This window comes from Gastrolobium bilobum, unplaced genomic scaffold (assembly GCF_033153095.1).
Source record: "Gastrolobium bilobum isolate Gb01-03AN ecotype WA unplaced genomic scaffold, APGP_CSIRO_Gbil_v1 utg18566, whole genome shotgun sequence".
NCBI classification, from domain to species: Eukaryota; Viridiplantae; Streptophyta; class Magnoliopsida; order Fabales; family Fabaceae; genus Gastrolobium; species Gastrolobium bilobum.
Genome location: NW_026899779.1, coordinates 389526 through 410539, shown reverse-complemented (window position 1 = coordinate 410539; position 21014 = coordinate 389526). Strand labels below are relative to the sequence as shown.

At 35.6% G+C, this 21014-nt stretch overlaps 2 protein-coding genes across 5 annotated transcripts; one reads left to right on the top strand and one right to left on the bottom strand.

Moving 5' to 3' along the window:
* The first annotated feature begins 4418 nt into the window (after window positions 1–4418).
* On the top strand, window positions 4419–15146 carry LOC133293455 (DNA-binding protein RHL1). Its single transcript, XM_061492036.1, has 12 exons — window positions 4419–4879; window positions 5954–6064; window positions 7666–7752; window positions 7845–8056; window positions 8332–8447; window positions 9012–9223; window positions 13290–13329; window positions 13415–13464; window positions 13596–13644; window positions 14215–14249; window positions 14672–14716; window positions 14864–15146. Exons 1-12 carry the CDS (start codon window positions 4553–4555, stop codon window positions 14897–14899), a joined length of 1320 nt encoding a protein of 439 aa, XP_061348020.1. The 5' UTR covers window positions 4419–4552; the 3' UTR covers window positions 14900–15146.
* A 780-nt stretch (window positions 15147–15926) lies between these two features.
* On the bottom strand, window positions 15927–20668 carry LOC133293414 (probable metal-nicotianamine transporter YSL7). 4 transcript variants are annotated; one of them, XM_061491983.1, is made up of 6 exons: window positions 20075–20668; window positions 18278–18432; window positions 17861–17958; window positions 17646–17780; window positions 17322–17512; window positions 15927–17136 (listed from the first exon to the last, which is right to left on the bottom strand). In XM_061491983.1, the coding sequence occupies exons 1-6, from the start codon at window positions 20484–20486 to the stop codon at window positions 16121–16123; spliced, it is 2007 nt and encodes a 668-aa protein (XP_061347967.1). In that variant the 5' UTR covers window positions 20487–20668; the 3' UTR covers window positions 15927–16120. The 4 variants fall into 4 exon arrangements, with proteins under 4 accessions (XP_061347967.1, XP_061347964.1, XP_061347965.1 ...); XM_061491980.1 differs by having other exon boundaries at window positions 15927–17224; window positions 17323–17512; XM_061491981.1 differs by having other exon boundaries at window positions 15927–17224; window positions 17323–17512; window positions 18278–18429.
* Between the last annotated feature and the right edge of the window lie 346 nt (window positions 20669–21014).

Genomic DNA, 21014 nt, shown 5'->3' with positions numbered 1-21014 from the left:
TCTCAAGTTACACATTTTCTAAGAAAATAGGTTCTGAAATCCCCAGGACTCCCCACGCTCATAGCGTGAGAAGTCAGAGAAGTTGACGCTCATAGCGTGAACTTGACGCTAAGAGCGCCGCAGTTCTGGAGCAAGTACCAAAACAGGGCAATTTGACCTCCTTTTGTATTTCATCCATAACTTTAGTTATACTACTCTTATTTACGCAATCTTGGTCTCGTTGGAAAGCTAAGAAAGAGATCTACAACTTCCATTCAGACACAAGGATCCAAATCTACCATATAGGATATGAAAAATGGACAACAAGCCAAAATATCCTTATATTTACATTAATTCTCAATCCCAAAGGTTTTCTTTCACCTAATAGACATTATATAACAATTTCAATGCATAATTCTTGCCATTTCAAGGCCCACATGATATCAAGAGGGGCTCAATTACATCAATGTGCATCAAAATGATTACATACCAAAGACTTAGAAATAATAAGTGATCAAAGTCCCACAAGAGCAATACAACATCAATGATCAACTTCTAAGTCCTACATGCATTCATCTATCATTAATGCATCAAAATATCTCAAATATCATCTATCATATGCAAGCTACTCGTGCCCTTTGCCTCGCCCATTATCATCTTTGCTAGCACCTGAAATAGCAGTCCCCAAACGGGGTGAGATAAAACTCAATAAACCCAGGGTTCTTGGAGAGTTGCTCAAACCCCAGAGTTCACTTCCTGCATGAAGGGTTAATGTACACATGGCATGAACTACATCATATATCCAGAGGCAATAACAGTAATGATTTAACAGCAGCATACTCATGCATTTCCATGGCCAAAGAATTAAACAATCAAATCATCACACATGCCTCAGTTGCATCTTAGTCCTTTCCACTAAGCATACAACCGAGCCCCTAGTGCTTGTCCATTGGCCCTTTCTCCAATGACACAACAATACTATATGAATGCAAACATACCATAATACTAACATTACCACTCAATCATCCATTCATAAACCATCACTTCCATAAAAGCAACGGTGGAACAACAAGAGGGATTAACCTCCAAGATCCAAAGGTTTACCTCAAAGCTTCAGTTCAACCTTTGTTCTTCACCAATGAGTTCTACAACCAGTCAACTTCGAGTTCAAACTATAACTTGTAAAATACACACCTACACCAAGGTGTCACATAATCAATCATACAAGCAACCGAATATTTATATATCCATCAACACTTCAAGCATAAATTTTCCAAGATTTTGAACATGGCTTAAATAACAATCTAAACTCATTTCTACCGTTTATTTAACATTCCTAGCATTTTTCACAATATACACTAAGTCTCAATCCTCCTAAAACATAGCCAATCTACTCACATTATCATAAAACCCTAAACACTATTCATCATCTTCCCCAATCATACATTCTCCATGCAAATAGAGTTCAAGGAGTAGAATCTTACCACAATTGGTTCCACAACCAAGGGATGTGGACCTCCTAAGCTCCCATGGAAAGAATCACCTTCACACACCTCAAATCCTTAAATTTTCGCCACTTTCAACAAGAAAAATCCCACTCCACAATGCTACCCACAACAAACCAAGCTTGGATTAAGGATGAGAGGAATATTCTAAGTGGTTTAAGTCTTGGAATCAAGGAAAAAGGTCAAGAGTTGAGGGAGCTAGGGTTTCCCTCTCTTTTTTTTCTCTTCTCCTTCTCTCATTTTCTGGTTCTTGCTTGACGGATGTGGGGGGGGGGGAATGAAGTGGGTTCTTTGCTTTTTAGTCACTTAACATAAGTTAAGTGAAATCAAGCGGGTATTAGCTAATCTATCTATTCAACTTCATTCAACACCAAACTTTACCCAAAGGTCTGGAATATTTTTCTAGGAATATTTTCACTTCCATTTTTATATTTTAGGTACTTTTGCCTACACCCATTTGTACCCCTTAATTTTCATTGACTGCACTTTTTATCCCAAAAGTGCCCCTAATTAATTTAATTAGGCCTTTTACTTATTTCAACTCACTAATACATGCTAATTTACTTAATTACATGTAATTTACTATTTAATTTGGCTAGGGCTATTAAATGTGCCATACATGTCCCTATTACGTATGTCGAAGATTAATTTTACCAATAAATTGAATATTGAAGAATGATTTTCGTCTTTAAGAATGATGACCCAATATTTTTTCAAGGACTAATTTAATCTATTAATTTGACCGATTTACTTTTTTCTTGAGAAGAAAAAAGTACCATCAAAATATGTAAAGGCAATTAAGGATATGTATGATGGGGCTACTACATGTGTGAAAGCTTGTAACAGAACATCAAGTTATTTTTCTAGCACAGTAGGTGTATACCAAGGTTCGACTCTAAGTCCTTATCTCTTTGCCTTAGTTATGGATGAACTAACAAAAGATATTCAAGAGGAAGTGTCATGGTGTATGCTCTTTGCAGATGATATTATGCTTATTGATGAAAACTTGAATTGTGGAGACGCACGTAAAGGATTCACATTAAGTCGGAGCAAAACTGAGTATTTGAAGTGTGAGTTCTCTCTGGTAAGAAATGTAGACCAAGATCCCGTGCATCTAAGTGGTAGAGGTACCTAAGAAAGATGCTTTTAGATACCTGGGATCCATTTTGCAAAAAGGTGGAGAGATTGATGAGGATGTAAATCATAGAATCAGAGCAGGGTGGATGAAATGGTGTAGTGCATCTTGGTTTTTGTTGATCGCAAAATCTCCCTTAAGTTAAAAGGAAAATTCTATAAAACAGCAGTAAGACCTGCAATGCTATATGGAGCGGAATGTTGGCCAGCACACAGGCAACATGAGCATAAAATATGAGTAGCAGAGATGAGAATGTTAAGGTGGATGTGTGGTTATACGAGGATGGATAAGATAAGAAATAAAGATATTCGACGAAAGGTAGGAGTACTACTGGTGGCTGAAAAGATGAGATAACATAGATTGAGGTGGTTTGAGCACGTAATGAGAAGACCTCTGGATGCTCCCGTAAGAACAAAAGTTTGTTACAAGAGCTCAACACAAAAAAAGGTTGAGGTAGACCGAAACTTACTTGGATGAAGGTAATAAAACAAGATTTAATGGAGTGAGATATAGATTAGCGGACGATATGCTTTAGAATGAAATGGAGAAAAACTATAAGCATAGTGTAGGGCTAGACCCTGTTGTTATTCTTATGTTCTAGATGATCCCTTTTTAGTCTTTTTCCTCTTTATTTTCCTCTCTTCTTCTTTTCCCTTTCTTTTTTACTTATATATATATATATTATTTTATTTATTTATTTTTATTTTTATTTTTCAAATTTCATATCTTTTATTTGAATTCATCTATCACCGATCCCAATTAATTTGGGATAAAAGTATTGTTGATGTTGATGTTGAATTATTCACCGGAAAATTTTACCAATTACAATTTCTAATACATTGTCATTAACCTTCTTATAATTCCTTCAAAATCACTTATCATCTTATGATTTTTTATTATTATTTATCTCCTATTATTTTGTCCATCTAATCCATCTTTTTCTGTTAAAAATTAAATTAAACTGTTTATTTTGTCCTTACAAAAAGAATCACTAATTGGGGTAAAGTGGAGTTGGGATAATTGAATTTTTAAAAAAATATATTTAACTTTTAACTTTAAGGGGGCGTTTGGTTCAGGAATTTTTTTTGAAATAGTAGAGAAATGAGATAGATAGAGAAATGATTGGAAAGATAGATAAAATGAGATAGGTAGAAAAATGTAAAAAAAAAATTGTTTGGTGAAAAAAAACTTTACTGAGAAAATTAGGTAACTTTATGAAATCAACAGTGCATTAAAAGCCAAATAATCGATTTTTTGAAAAATCCCACCTTCAAATTGGGTTTCTAAACAGTGCGGATATCTATGTTTCTCATAAATCCAGACAAATTGGATAGATGAGTTTTTGGTGAAAAACATTGAAACAAACATGGTGTTTCTAAAAGCAATACTTGAGAAAGATAGATATCCTCTAAAAAACTCCCAACCAAACCCCACCTAACTTTTTCTTTTAAAAGCAACACATGCACTATTTTAAACATATTTCTTTATTACTTTTTTCAAAAATTATCCAAATACATAAAATTACTTAAAATGACTTTTTTTAAAAAAAAAAAAAAATTCGTAGAGAAAAAAACCTATCTAAACGCACACATAATCTCAATAAGCCTGATTTATTCTTTAGCCATGTTAAAATATGGATTAAATAAAAAAACAATAAAGTGATAAATCATGAATAATAAAAATGAAATCATTAATTTTTATTTTACTTTCCCCTTATATATGTAAGACTCGAACTCCAAATTACTATTTAAGTTGGAGTAACGCTTTCTAATCAAATTTTTAACATCATGACTCAAAACTCGAAAACGCTAATTAACCTCGAATAATTAGCGATTATATCCAAATCTAAGTGTTTAATGTGACAGAGATCATTTGTTCCCGCGTTCTGAGCATTTTGCTGTGAGCAGAAGAAAGAAACAAGGTTGAATCAGAAATGGCGCGAGGGAAGATGAAGAAAAAAGAGGTGGAAGAAGAAGGGGAAGAGAACCCAGAAACCATAGAGCGCAAGAGGCTAAAAGCCTTAGCCTTTTCCAACAACATGCTTTCTGAGACTCCAGCTAGAAGTTCCATTCATCTCAACCCTTCATCCACAGTGATCAAGCATCATGGCAAAGACATCATCAAAAAATCACAAAGAAAGAGCACAAGGTACCTCTTCTCCTTCCCTGCTCTCATTGCTCCTATTGCTGGTGGCGGCAAAATCGGTGACCTCAAGGATTTGGGAACCAAAAACCCCATTCTCTACCTCGATTTCCCCCAGGTTCTTTTTTTTTTTCCTTCTCTTTTCAATGCAATTTGTAATCCAAAATGGGGGGTTTTGGTTTATGGGTATGCTGTGTTTTTGGGGTTCAAGGCATGATAACAATTGGGTTGTGAAAACAAAACGAAAATAGTAGAAAGGAAATTGGGTTTGTTTTAATTTTTTATTTTTAATGATATTTTAGTCTTTGAAAGTGTAACTCTGTTTGAAATGTAGGCTTTGATTTGAATTTAAGTGGACGATTTAGATCATAAATTATTTAAAGCTAATGTTTTATCAGCCTTGAAATACTATTTGTGATTGCAGGTTTTTAGATGAGTGTTTGTAGTGGTTTTCTCTTGATTCGTTTGGCTTCTTTTAGGAAATGTCATGGAAAGGAATTTATAATGAATCTGTGGACATATATAGCATATATGTTTAGATGTCTGTTCTCTCATAAGTGGATTTGGTGTATGCTCTTGGGTGGTTGAATTTTTTAATGGTAGCTTATACAGACTGAGCTGAATTAGCATGCAGAGCAAAAATTAAGAACAGATTGTAACGTTGTAATGGATTTGACATTTTATTCTTACTATCAGTGATTGGATGAACTGGAACTATAACAAGAGAATTCCAGCTTTAATAACAGATCAATGTTAACAGTAAAACATAAATAAATATCAATGATTGAAGGAAAAGAAGTAAGAAGTAACGTTCCAGGGGAAGAAATTCAGAGAAAAGTTAGACAGAAGAGTCCCCCCTTCGCCGCCATTCCCTCCATCCTCTCTTAATTCTGTCATGAGTTCCTACCCAACTTTGATTCTTGCCTTCCATGTTGGCTGTAACCGATCTGACTGACTCAGCTTAAGTGGCATGACTGGTAAAATAACAAGTCTGATTCAGCCCTTGACTCAGCATAAATGAGAACTTGTTGGTCTAAATCTTGTTGTAGGACAATTGAAAGCAAGAGAGGAAATGCTTGTTTTAATATCTGTTTTTTTTTTCCTTTTAAAGTTTTGAACTGTTTTAAGAGTTTTGATTTGGTATGTTGCGGATTGGTAACTGACGAGATGCATTTTCATTTCCATCTTACAGGGCCAAATGAAGTTATTTGGAACTATTGTGTATCCAAAAAACAGATACTTGACTCTACAGTTCTCTAGAGGTGGAAAGAATGTGATGTGTGAGGATTATTTTGATAACATGGTTGGTTCTTTTACCCTTCCTGGTTATTTTTGTTTGTCCCTGATATATGAACTAGAGGAAGGTAGATTAATGTCCAAATTATAAGGGGAGTAGTACATGCTCAGCCAAAGAACTTCCTTGTGCGTAATGATTATCACAGCCTTTTTATATCTTAATTTCATGATGGGTAGGTACATGGGTTTTAGAGCTGTTAAAATCATTTATGTGCCTTCATTCAATAACTTAAGCTTTTGAGATAGTTGGTTTGGTTCATGACATGGTATAGAGCTTCTATGACCAAGTGGTTTTTGATCCTTGACGCATTCATTCTTTTGAATAAAAGGTGAATTTTAGCAGATGGTAAATAGGCCTATGCGTTATCTATACTTCAAGTCCAGAGAGCTATTGTGTGAGATGGTGTGTTAGAGTAATAATAAAATCGTTCGTGTGTCTTCACTCAATAGCCTAAGCTTTTAGTATAGTTGCACCTATTTCTACTACTAATTAGGTCAAGTGCTAGTACTACAAGCCCAAGCCCAAGCCCACTAGTAAAAAGACTAATAACCTTGATATCTTGTAACACTCCCCTTCAAGCTTAAGCTTAGTAAGCTCCTTGGTACTCCACCTGAATCACAAATTTTGACAACATCCTTAGTAGAAAGCTCCTTGCTGCTCCTTGGCACCCATCCCAAGCAAATGAGATAAGTTCATGAAGTCTTCTATCTTTCTTCTTTGTGGCCCCCTCAACCTCCTAACTAATCTCCAATACACTGAGTCAGGTGCCATACTGCCCAGTAATGCCCTCTAACCAGGTCAACAAAACACAGAATTGGGTATCATACCACCCAGTAACACAAACCAGCAAAAGAAAGAGAGCTTAGAACAATAATCTACACAAACCATACAATCCCATGAAGAAACCCATATAGCCTCACTTAGGAAGTGTAACCCAAGGTGTTAGTTATTGAGCCACTGCTGCTCCTCGTACTAGAATCATTGTTGGATTGAAGGGAAGGGGCGCCACCATTGGGAAAGAGGAAGGGGCAGTGCACGAAGGAAAAGGAGAAGGTTTTCTGAAAAAATTATTATTATTATTATTATTATTACATTAGAAACAACACTAATAACCCCAATATCTTCTAACAATGGGTAATAGTGGTTTTACAATGCATGCCTTTTTTCTTGTTATGTTCTCCATATCAGAAAATTATGGGCCCTAAGTGAATTATAATATGTGGGGTGGATGGAATGATGCCATTGGTTTTTTCTCAAAACGGAACAAAGTTGTGAACAAAACTAAACTTGAGTTAGTGCTGTCATGATTCCCATTTCATACTCATTCTGCAATTTTAATTCCTATGTTTATGATATTAGAGTTACTGTTTTCATTACTGACTGACTGGTTTCTTTCTCCTTTGCAACATACACTTGTCTAGATCTAACAATGCTTGTGTTCTTCCCATTCCGCTTCCTATTGCAACTTTTTGTTGGTCTTGGAATAAATTTTTTAAGCATTTCTTTTTGCTTCTTAATCTACAAATTTGTATCTTCTGGCATCGGGCTTTTTTGGGCACGAATACCTATGTTCCTTATCAGCAATAGCGATACCTTGATTTTACTAGATTGTATTTTCGGATGCATGGTGGATTGGAAGGAAAGATGAGAACCCAGAAGAAGCCAGACTTGAACTTCCTAAAGAATTGTATGAGGTTAGGAATTTTTACAATGTAATAGTTGCCTGGTTATAAGAAACAACTTCTGCCCTTCGTTAATGTCCTTCGTTAATGTCCTTCTATTTCAGGGACAACAAGCCGAATATGACTTTAAAGCAGGTGCAGGTGCAGCTTCTGTACTTAATGAAGATGTTTACAAAACCAGGATTCAACGTGCAGAGCAAGAGTCACCAAAGACACCCATTGAAGATGATTTATCTGACAGTGAAATCAATTCAAAAGATACCAAGGAATTGGTTCCAGTCCGCCATTCAGTGAGAGCTGCAAGAAAATCATATAAGTATAAACCTCTTCTATATTAGCTGACTTGATGATATATGTTGCTTTCTAGCCGTAATGTCATGAAAAATTATGTTATGTGTGACAAAGCATAATTTTTAATATGCTGATAGAGCCAGTGGTTCAATTTGCCTAAAAATTTAACACTAATGCTTTTGTTTTTGTGTGATTGTTTATTTTTGAGTTATTTAACTTTAAGTGGAATGTCTGACTTAAGTAAAAATTGTACCGTTTGTGAGTGAAAGTCCTATTCATTTAGTTCTTTTGTTGGACCAGATTTGCTGAAATTTCTTCTGGTGAAAGCAGCCCTGACCTTTCTGAACATGAAGAAAAGGTGGTTGAAGTTGATACTGCTGTAGATGATCGTAATAGCTCAAATATCCTTTTAGTCAGTTTGGTACCCGCTTAAAATTGGGGATGAAAAATGCAAGATGTGTTTTTTCATACTATTTTTCATATAACGCTCATCCCTGAATTTTGCACATCATTTTTAAGGGTACATCTAACTGACCTTTATAGTTTATGTTAGACATAAATCATTCATGTGCTTTTACCCAACAGTTTAAACTTTTTGGGTAGTAGTTTATTATATGATATCAAAGTTTCTACGACCATGTAGTCTAAAGTTCTATCCTTATTGCTCCCATTCTTCTAAGTAAAAGTTAGATTTTTAGCATAAGGTAGGGTGAGCCTATATATTGCCTATGCATCAAGCCCAAAGGACTCTTGCATGAGAGGTCGTGTTAAATATAAAGTTATTCATGTGCTTTCATCCAACTGCTTTAAGCTTTGGGGATAGTTTATTAGTTGATTGGATAGCAATGTTCAACTTTATTTTTCCTTTTGATCTTTGATGTCTTTGATCCCTAGTCACCTGGAATTTAGAATACTTTGACCCTTACAGTTTATTAGTTGATTGGTAGCACTGTCTTTGATCTTATATTCTATATTATCAGTGAATTTATATTTTGTCTTTCTTAATTCACGGCTACAGAAAAAAACTGTAGTTGTTGACATCGCTAATGAGGATGCTGCACAAGGAGATCAACTCCCCAAGAAAAATAAAGGGTGTACATCAGCCACTGCATCTACTGAAGTTGTGTCCAGTAATCGTGGTTCACTTGTTCAGGCTACTATATCCACATTATTCAAGAAAGTGGAAGAAAAAGTAAGCTTTTGAAACTCTTAGCTTGAGAGCCAGCAAGTCCTAGCTTTGAAAAAAAAAGTTAAATTTTTTACATCCCTTATATATTTTAGAAATGTATAATTTCTATGTGCATGTCAATATTAGGTTACTCTCTTGTCATACATATACAGAATTATGGGAAAATAGCTCCTAAGATATTTGTGTGTTCGCTGTATCTCTAGGCAACTCAGAAATTTTTTATCTTGATCTCTCGCTAGTCATGGTGGTATGTAATCATTCTGGGTATAGATATTGGTGATAATGGTATTAAGATTAACAAAAATATTCGAACTTTAGAACATTGAGATGATTCGTATGAGGATTGTTTTTACGATGTCATCCAGTTCAACCATCTGACTTTAGTGGTTAAATTTCAACGTGAAGTCTCACTGGTTTAGTTTCTGGTGCAGTTTTGATAACTTCGCTTTTAAGAATTGATTACGAAATTTGAGACTTGAATTCAGAGCTAGGGTTGAGCCACCGGCATTTAGTAATAGATGTTGCTTTGGGAAACTTCCAATTCTGTTTCAAAGGCTGGATGTTGTAAAGTAACACCAGTTATGAAATGTGATAGAGACCAACCAAACAATTGAAGAAACGACTCAAGAGATGTATAGTAATAAGATCCATCAAATACAATGTTCAGCAAGACAGCTTACAATAGAGACAGTGTAATAATCCTAAAGGAAAAATACAGCAATAGTAATGGAATTAAGACAGTGACAGGAATGGAAAATGCAGAAAGGTAAAAGATAATGTGGAAAAATACAGCAATAGTAATGGAATTAAGACAGTGACAGGAATGGAAAATGCAAAAAGGTAAAAGATAATGTGAGACAATTTCCAGATGCCCTTCAAAATGCTAATACCCTCCTCTAAATAGAATCAGCTCCTCCAAGTGACCCAATGCCTTCCAATGTGACTTCCAATAACTAACTTCCCCTCCCAACAACTTTTGCTGACTTAGCATTATGCAATATTCCCCTGCTTCTCTTTCTTTTATACTCCCTTTTATGCTGACCCGCTGACTACGATCATATCAATACTCCCCCCTTAACAATCACCTTGTTCTCAAAGTGATGTTTAGCCCCCAAGCACCTTCCACCGGGATCTCATTTCTTGAATTGTAAAAGCCAAATTATGTGCAATGGATGATAACTTCCACCGGGATCCTATGGCTCATCTTCAATGCCACGAGATGGCTTCATGAGATAACTTTGCAGAAACTCGACGAGCATAGGAATAAAATTCTGACAAGCTAACTTCATCATATTCAATGAATGATCCTCTGTCTTCATTAATTAGGCCTTTAGTTTCATAGGCTCTTTCAAATAACCAAACCATTTGTTCATCACATTCTGCACTAGAGCCATTGTTACATCCCAACACCAAAAGAACATATAACATGCTGAGAGCTGAGCCAAATTGGACCCATCTTACTAAAACGGCAATGGGAAATTCCAAGTAGAATGTAGAATTAAAGGTTTTTGTTATATCAAAACAAGTGAAATAAGCACTGATTACATGATCTTCATGAATCTTGAGAACTTCTCCTCCAACATAGTCTGCCATGAAAAGGCCGTCATTCCCTCCATCCCCACCCAAGCCATGTTCAATCATTAGTTTAAAAAAAAAATATAATAGGATCATACATGGTAGCTCCCTCCTCATCAAGCTTGGCAAGACCCAATGTCAAAACCTCCTTCCCCATCATATATCCCATGGCATAGGCACCTTCAATCACATCCATGAAATGTTGAGATATAACAAAAACATTTGCAAGGGACCCATGAAAGGGCCAACGGTTTTCTGCTAGGCAATTAGGCCAACAACATGTCTACCAACTTTTGTTGTAAAAAACACATTTGAACTAACTGGTATTAAACCCAATGCCCTTTCCATGAAATCTGTTATTGTGAACCCAAGGACCATCATATCAAATGGCTCCAGGTCACACTCATTGCAGTTCCCACTCGTTCTTGGATCATGGCTGCTGGTAATTTTCTTTCTATCCTCCATATTAGCGCAAGCACCAACAACATAATATAGATTTTGTGCCATCTTAGCAAGGGGTTTGAAAACATATCCATCAGACTACTCAAATTGGTTGTGGCTGCCTGTTGCGCAGAACTAAGCATTGGAAGCGCTGAAGCAGTGGTCAACGAACATGAAGAGGTTTTTGTCGGTCATCAGAATCGGATAAGACTCACAACCTTATCTTTCTTTAAGACAATGCCTTTGCTTCTGGGTCGGTTTGGGAATGATCGAAAATTAATTTAGGCTTCAATTAAAACTAAGACAGACATGCCTTTACTTTTGGATTGAAATGGGTCAGGCTTGATTGTAATCTGGGTTGGGTCAGTTTTATCCAATTTCATCTCTAACCTAACATCTCTGTCCTTTGATTCTTGATGTGTTCGACTCCACTCATGGCCGCACAGCAAAGATCCCTTGTTCTTCTTAAGACAGTATGAGTCTGGCGGGTCTGGTGACGGTGGTGGGTCAATTGTCACCGATGGTGGGTCTGCCGGTGCCAGCGCTTGCACAATCAGAACTTCTGTCATCTTCATAAACTCTTCCACTATAGCTTCTTTATCATTCTCCATTAACACAAAATCAAGTGGCTATTCTATATTTACTAACATGATATTTTCTTGATTCCTCCTTCCATTTTGGATTTCAAACTCCTGAATTGCATTTTTCTCCATAACAGCCTCTGTTCTCTTCTTAAGTTGTTGTTCATGTTCTTTTTCCGCTTCATACTCCAGTTTCGACGTCTCCTTCTTTTCTATCAACATGTTTCCTTCCCTCTCTGCTTTTGAATTCAAATGTCCCCTTTGTTCGTCTTCATCACAAAGATATAAATCTAGGTCGTATTCCGGTTGAAATTCTTTTAGGAGAAATCCCACCAACTTGCCTTCAAATTCGACCCCCTCCAGGAAAGGTACCAAATGCATTCGTGTCCTTTTAGTCCCTTTGCAGCTTCTGAAATTTTTTTAGTTTCTGGCGTTCTTTTCACCTTGAAGTATTGCTCCATTTGGATCTTCCATCTATAGTCTTCCACTCCATCAAACACTGGTAACTCCAATTTCTTCTCTCAAACTTTAGAACTATAGAATTCTCCATTATACCTACAACTTGAATCTCTTTGTTGCCGCTCAGGTTGTCTATTTCGCGAATTTATTTACTTATTTAGTTGAGAAGTGTTCCGCAAAACCTCATCGAGGAGCCTCATTATCTCACGTAGGTCTCCTCCATTCTTCTCATCTTCTCCAATCCCTCAGATTTGTTTTCCTTTTTTTTTTTTATCCTTAAAAGCCCCCTAGATCGAAGAGCTCTGATATCAATTGATAGAGACCAACCAAACAATTGAAGAAACGACTTAAAAGATGTATACTAATAAGATCCATCAGATACAATGTTCAGCAAGACATATTACAATACAGAGACAGTGTAATCCTAAAGGAAAAATACAGCAATAGTAACGGAATTAAGACAGTGACAGTAATGGAAAATGTAGAAAGGTAAAAGATAATGTGAGACAATTGGAGAGTCCTTACTCTCTCCCAAGGTTCCAGTTCCAATAACAATTTCCAGATGCCTTTCAGAATGATGATCCCCTCCTCTAAATAGAATCAGCTCCCCCAATGTGACTCAATGCATTCCAATGTGACTTCCAATAACTAACTTCCCCTCCTAACAACTTTTGCTGACTCAGCATTATGCTATATTTCCCTGCTTCTCTTTCTTTTATACTCCGTTTTATGCTGACCCGCTGACTAGGATAGTATCAAAATGCCTGTGATTATGCAAAATAATAACCTTTGTGCTATTAATTTATTTTATCTCTATGATTAAACCTTTCTAAGAATAAATAAGTGGTTCGTGATTGTTTATCTCTATCAAGTATTTCTGCATGATTTGGATGACCTTAGTTTCATAATAATTTTGCCTTCTTACTAAATTGGGTCTGAATTATCTTATATACTGCCTGGTATTGCTCAATACTGGTCGAGTTGATTATCTCACGAAAATCTTTTACTTTCAGAAGGCTCCAAAAAATTCAAGGAAATCTCCAACATCAAAAGGTTGTTCTTTTCCTAGTTTCTTTACATTATTATTAGCAATTATGATTGTAAAGACTGAATTATAAAAATTATTGGTGATTTTCAGCTTCTGGCCAGAAGTTGCAGGCTGCTGGTTCAAAAAGAAAGACTGATCTGGTTAAATTTTCTTTTTTCTTAATTTCCTGAATCTCTTTTTCTTCAAGTGGGATGAGAATTTTCCTTAATTGGCAATGAGTGCTTCATGTTGGAGTAGGATATAGACTGAGTTATTGGCTATTGTTGTATAGGCTGAAGGATCCAGGAAAAGGGCAAGAAAGATTAAGGACAAAGATCCTGGTAAATATTCTCCCTCCCTCCTCCATGTCCTCTAATGACTATGTAGTGTTATCATTGTTAAAAGGTAGTTAGTTATTCAATCTAAATGTGTGTATGCATCTTTGGATCGTTGGTCAGACCAAACTTAGAGGAGATAGTTGCTGGTCCCTCAATTTTGCAATATAAGGAAGAGAGAAGGCCACAAACTTGTAGTTATAGTGATTAGTGAGAGGGACTGAACCAAATATAAGCAAGATGCATGATATTGAAACTTTATTGTGACGGTCCTCTTCAGACTTTGTATTTCATATAAATTTGCGTCTTGTTGATGCTGTCAAACTGGCACAGTATATGGCTGCTTTGTATGGGACTTCTACTGTTCTACCTGCATATCATCAAATCAGTAGAAGAAACTAGAATCACGTTGTATATATTCTTATTGTTATGCTAACGGTCTAACTATTTAAAATAATTTGTATGTAGTTACGTCTTCTCTTTTCAGATGACTACCGATGTGTATTAAAAACTTGTCTTGATAAGTTGTTTCATAAATGAAACTTTGGCAAACTTACAATGTATGTGAATTTTTAGGTGATAAAATTATGGCAAAAAGCAAGGAATGCAAGGTAAGTTTTTCTCATTCTTTGAATTCCATGCCTTTCTCTGTGTGGGTTTAGTGATTGAATCTTCTTTTAGTGGGTTCTTATGTTTTGTGCTTAATCATACAACCTTCTTTTTTTTTTTCTATTTTTTCTTTTTTTTCATTTTCCACATAAATTAAATAATATTTGGAGAAGATATACACTATTTGATTATGGTGGGTGCTATATATTCCAAATTTAGATTGGCGTTGATTTGTGCTATAACGTACCCATATAGTTCCATTTACAATTTCATCCGGATATTCTTCGCTCTAAAAATTGAATTAACATCAATCTCTGCAATATGATTACTTGGTGCTCTTAAATATCTTAGGAAATGAGAAAGCTTGCATCAGTCTTACAGTTTTCTTTGAGCCGATAGTTTGACATTTACATAATCAATGTAGGTTGAAGATGATGATGACATTGAAGAATTTTCAAATGCTTCAGAGGTAATTCTTCCTAACTTTACACATGCATGCACTCACATGTATGTACCCTACACAGACAGCTAGTTTATTACTGTCTATAGTTTTATAGCAGGCATGGTGTTAACCTTCTGATATATTATTGACTGTGTTGACAAATGTTCTTTTTAGGATACTAAAGGAAGCGATGACGACTGGACTGCTTAAGAGTGTGATCTGAGTTGTGGCTACTAAGCAAAGAGATGACAAGGCAAGGTCATACTAGTGATGCGATGCCATTTGACTCGTTGAGATAGATGAACCGTGATGACTTAGCTTTCAATGTGTTTTATCAAATTATTCTTTTAGGGTACATGATTCCTTCAGAATCTGAACAGCAGATAAGCCAAAGCTCAGTGACATAACAATTTTAAGCATATATTTAGTGATAGTTATTTAGATTTGAATACCTAAAATTTAGCTTAATAAAAAATGCATTTGTTAGTTTGGAGAATTCCATTTTTCTAATGATGGGTTGGTAAATGAAGACATAAAAAATAACCAAATACCTTCTTTCTTTTTTCTCTTTTTTTTCTTTTTTTTTTTAAATATTCCAATCGGTTCATCGTTTCGCGACTAGTTTGATTTGGGTCAGATCCAGGATTAAGACTTTAAATCTCTTCCAAAGGTGATATTGAGGAGGATCGAACATATGCTCTCACCTCCATCTGCTCAGCTCTCACGCGCCAACTGAGCTACCACTATTTGATATAACCAAATACTTTCTAGAAGTGTTCTCTTGCAATTGTACCATGATTCCACCATTTGCCTATGGTTGTATGGGATATCAACAAAAATATCAAAATATAACATTAAAATTATAAAAATTATTTAAATTCTTAATTATCCGATCAAAGAAACCACCAACTCTACTTCGTCTGTAATTTACATAAATTTTTGTATGGTATGGAAATCTATTTTTTCCTCTTTAACGAGGCTCCTAATTATTTCTCATTCTCTTGAGTTTATAATTGAAATAGTTCCATAAAAGGATGAACATGCATGGGGGTTGGTTGAATAAAAATAAAAATCTCTCTGCACTTCAAATTCAATGATACTTCATGCCATCAAAATGACTCTCAGGAACAGATAAAAAGTTATTGAGATACCACCAAGGTTACTATATAAAATATATTGAACGTTATGGCATGTTCAGAGGAAGCATATTTGAAATGAAGTTGTTTTAAGAGCCTCAAATGACACAATGCAATGTAAACATGCAAACATATAATTTCTTTCTGATATAACATACACAATAATTTTGCTTTGCTGTGTTTTGCTAAACTAGATGGCTGCAGAAGTTTAAAAGTGCAAACTTGAGTGATCTTTCACAGATTTACAAGTGACAAGCTTTCAGACTTATACAAGATACCAAGCCCAAACCTGACTTTAATTCCCTAAGAATTTATCAACCCTCACATTTGTGGCCCTAGACAAGAACTTCATGCAAATTGGTGGCTTAACTCCAGCAAGAGCAAGTATTGAAGCAGGTAGAGTCCATATTCCATCCCCACATATCAAACCAGAAGCTACAGCTGGTCCAAAAGCATCAGCCTTGGCCTTATTAATCTTTTCCCACACATATAATATCAGACTTCCAACACACATGTCAATGGCAAAGTAAGGCCCTATATAGAAAGGTATTGCCATGGCCATTGGAAGTGGTACGAACCTCCCTCTCTTACCCAGTAAATCTTTAATCAAGTTTACCGCAATGGCAGCAGCAAAGAATATATAACAAAGCAGGAGGCAATGTTTTGGTAGAGATTTAAAGCCTTGTACCCCCAATATGGCCATGTTACGGTACACACTTGCATATGGGGCAGGATATTCACTTGTATGTGTCCCAAGGTCAGGAAAAGCTTTGTAGAAAATCCAAAAGACACAAGGAGAAATCACACAACCCATTATTGTGCCAAATATTTGGCTCACAAACATGGAACGTGGTGAAGCCAAGGTAAGGTAGCCAGTCTTAAAATCCTGCATCAGGTCAGAGGCTGTGGAAACAATGTTCATCATCACACCACAGGCTGCAAGGCTAGCAAGAACTCCACCATGTGATGCACCAGCCCATGCTCCAATTGTAAAGATGGCAAGCTTTCCATAGGTTGATGCAAGGGACCAATCTGTTAGCCCACAACCATAAGCATTGCAGAACGCTAAGGTGGGAGCAATTAGGTAGATAACAAGAATGTAATACCATTTTAGTTGGGGGAATATGTGTGGCAGAGTGGCTGTAGAAATGGAAGCAATGGCAACATAGCCTCCAACTGCAAACCATGTAGGAATCTGATCTTTAAGGAAGAGTTGGGTGCGGCGCCGGTCATCAAAAGATAGCTGAGGACTTGAGGGAGAGTCTTGATCTGCAACAGGAAGAACATTCTCCCTTTGTTTGTTCCGGATTTGATTAAACAAACCCAACAAGGTATGAGTTAGCACCTTCACAAAGTTATATAAACCATCTCCCAGGATCAAGGCTATGGCTATAAATACCTGAACTCAAGGTGTAAGGTAAATCCAATTAATTGGTAGACATTAGAAAGTGTGTAAAATATAGTGGAACTAGAGGTGTTTTACATTAGGAAACTTACCCTATAACCTTGGATGCCATGAAGGTCACCATCACCAAGACCTATAGCATACCAATGTCCCTCTTGGTTTTTTATGAGAGGCCACATAAGTCCCCAAGAAATAATTCCTCCAAGGAGCACTGATATATTTATGATATATGGGCAAATCATTCCCACTCCAACATAGATTGCAGAAAAATCAAAAAAAAACCTGTAAGTAAATAAAGATAAGATTAATCACTCAGAATTAGAAGGGGACTAGTTTGAAGTATATTGCTGTTAGATTTGAGCATGTTTTCATCTCTAGATAAATAAGTTATTTAAATGAAGATGTGACAACATACTTGTTTTCATATGCTTTGAGCCCCAATGAAGGGAAGGCTTGAAATCCACACTCATCAGCAGCTGTATAGAACCATTGAAAGAAACCCCATAAGAAACTCAAACTGAAGAATTTTCCCAACACGTTCACTTGCTTCCTGGAAGAGTAAAAAAGAAACAGTATATTAGTTTGGATGATTAACTTCTCATGTAACATGGAGTCTGGTACAGTGCCTACTTTGCAAGTTTGGCTCCCAGAGGAGTGTGGAAGCTGTTGATGAGATGGGCAGTTGCAGTACCACTTGGATATGTCAATTTGAAGTCAATGATCATAATCTACAACCAAAAATAGAAGCAAAATTTAATCAAGACAGTGGCAAGTGAAATACTGATAATAATTGAAAAAGGGCTAAAGCACATGTACAAAAAAGAAAAAGAAAAAAGAAAAGAAGGGCTAAAGCAATTAAGTTAAAGCATTGCACTGCTTAAGTATCAGTTTCTGCAATGCATTTTCCAAGATAGTAAAAAAAAAAAAAATATAGGTAAACAATAACTCTGCAGGTTTTCTAAATTAATATATTCATTTTCAAATTTATTAGGAATAAAATGGAACATTAATGGATAGTACAGTCAATGTTTCAAGAATGTATCATACCCTTCTTAGAGGTACAACTGAGAAGAGTCCAAGAAAGCTAACAACAAAGAGAAAAGCAATCATCCATCCTAATCTTGGGTCCTTAAAATCACTGGAGTCTGAGGCTATCTTGGCTTCACGTTCACTCATTGCAAGGAGGTAACTCCCAAATCCTCCTGTCCATACAAGTCAAAACAAGGAATGAAAATTTTCATTTAACTGGGCCAATTATGACATCAACAGAAACCTGTTTCTAGATTATCAAAAGATTATGTTTCCTTTCACAATTATAACATCAGAATCTCATTCAACAGTTTTCCTTTGTTCTAAAAAACTAATTTTCCTAAATAACTATTACATAACATTTCAATCTTGATTAAACAGTTTGTAATAGTTCATTCCAAGATGAGATAAAATACATTTAATAATACAAGATTGATGATAATTTATTAAAAAATAATGATGAGAGATAAAGATAAAAGTAAATTGAAACTTATACTGATGTTTAGTTAAAGTTGAAATCTCAGGAACTCTATCTATTATTTCATAGAGTGATATACATGCCAAACTATAATCACCAACCGAAAACAAGAATGGTCAAATTAGGTTAAACTGATGTTGAACTTGAAACAATATATTTTCAATGTAAGGTCAAATTACAGGTAAACAGCCATTTTAATTGTTAATGCTAAAACATTTCCATGATTTGGCATCTATGCTTCCTGTTCCTTCATTTTTAGGCAACATTAAAATCTTGCAAAATTTGGTTTAATAAATACAGCCCAAAATTTTCTAAACTTCTTGGTGTAAGTTGAAATTTGAAGACAAAGAAAAAGTCGTATCTTTCAAAGCATGGACCAACATGACGGCTTTGATGATTTTCTCCTGTTACTATTCCAAGGTCATGTGTTTTAGATGCAGTGTCTTGTTGGGTATAGTTCATACTTCTGATGAGGGCTCTTGTTAGCGAATCAGCATAAAGGCAATTGGGATCCTGCTCTGATATATTTTAATTATCTTTTACTTAATAGTTTGAATTTGGGCTCATAAATAATTTATTCCCTTGTAAATTGAGTGACTTGTGAAAAAAATATAGTATAAACAAGTTGAACGTAGTTTACACTCCGATCTCTCTTCCCTTTCACTTTTCGATTTCAATTTGTGTGTGCTGGAATTTCAACATGACAGTGACAAATAGTAACCTTGACAATAAAAGATAGTGCTATCATCCACGCAGAAATTTCTTCCTATTTATTCAGACAGAGGAAATTGACTCTAAAATTTGATAAAACCAAGACAAAATACCATAAAACAAACATTAACCACTCAAATAGTTGATTGAGTGGTTGATGAGGTTAAAAGTTGATTATAAACAAATTCAATTAACCACTCAAGTGGTTATTATTCTTATCCAGGTATTACTATTTAGATTATCTGAGTTGAAATTTTTTCTCTAAAATTTATCCAAATATCATCATCATCTTCGTACAAGAAAATTGAATAAAGAGAAAATGATTTCATCTTTTCCTTTTTCCAGAGGAATTAGATTAATAGTCAATGTCAATACTACAAACCCACCCCCTCCAACAAATTAGCATACTGTAGAATCTAGAACGGTATAAAAAATCCAACTTTTGAGAATTTATTGTCAATTTCAAAGGGAAGAAGCATAAATCCAGATAAATCACAGATAAAATTTCGACCCATGATACAAATAAAAAAAGGGTAACAAAAACTACTTAAAAAGGATTACATACATCATAGCACTGGGTACAAATTCACAATAAAGGAAAAAAGAGAGTGAAAGAAGGTACCAACCACTAAAGGCTATGCCAGAGGAGGCAACAACACATGTCTGGATCACAGTGTTCTCCTGTCTTGTAAAGGGTTGTCTTAACATGCCAGATTTTTCCAAGAACTTGGTCCAAGTTTTCACAAAGAAAAACCCCAGAAGGCCAGCAGAGACATTGAGTGAAGGTATAATACCAGTGGTGAGATTCAGCTTCATCACAATGAAACTGAAGAGTATACTCAGCAAAAAGCTCACAACAAAGGCTCTCAAAGTTAACTGGTTCCTCCATGATGGCACAAGTTGGTGCTGAAACACCCTCTCCACAGAAATCTCCTCTTCTTCTCTGAGCTTGGTTCTCTCTTCATGGTGGAGTTTCTGTTCATCATCTACATAATCAAGAGATTCAAAACCATTGTCCACATTTTCATTAGGGGCCATGTCTCAGTTTTTCTCCTTGGAAGTTGAGATCCCAGAATTGTGGATATGAGTTCGGAATCTCCAAGGATGGTGAAACTTTCTATGTACTAGTGGTGGTTGGGATAAAGCAGGTGTTTGTTTTTCTGTATTACGAGGATGATATTGAAGTTGGAATCTTAAGAAGCATGCTAGTTAAATGAGTGTTAATGGATGGACATTAACACCAACACACCACCTTAGGATAGAGACATATATAGAAAGAGAGAGATATAGACAGAGAGCATGTGAATGTGATAACAAGTTGCTGCCTCGTAAGTCACAGCTTTGCAAGGAGGTCAGAGTATGAAATAGTGGAATTGACCAGCACACTATAGCACTGGGGTCCTTCCATTTGGATGCCATTGGGGTCTGGGGATAGATTTCTACTAGACTGGAAAAAAAAGTTTTTTTTTTTTCTCTCTCTCTTAATTTAAGTAAAATATTAAGAATAAATTAAAAAAATTTATATTATGAATTAGCTTTGTAATTCTTAAATTAGTTTTTTTTTTT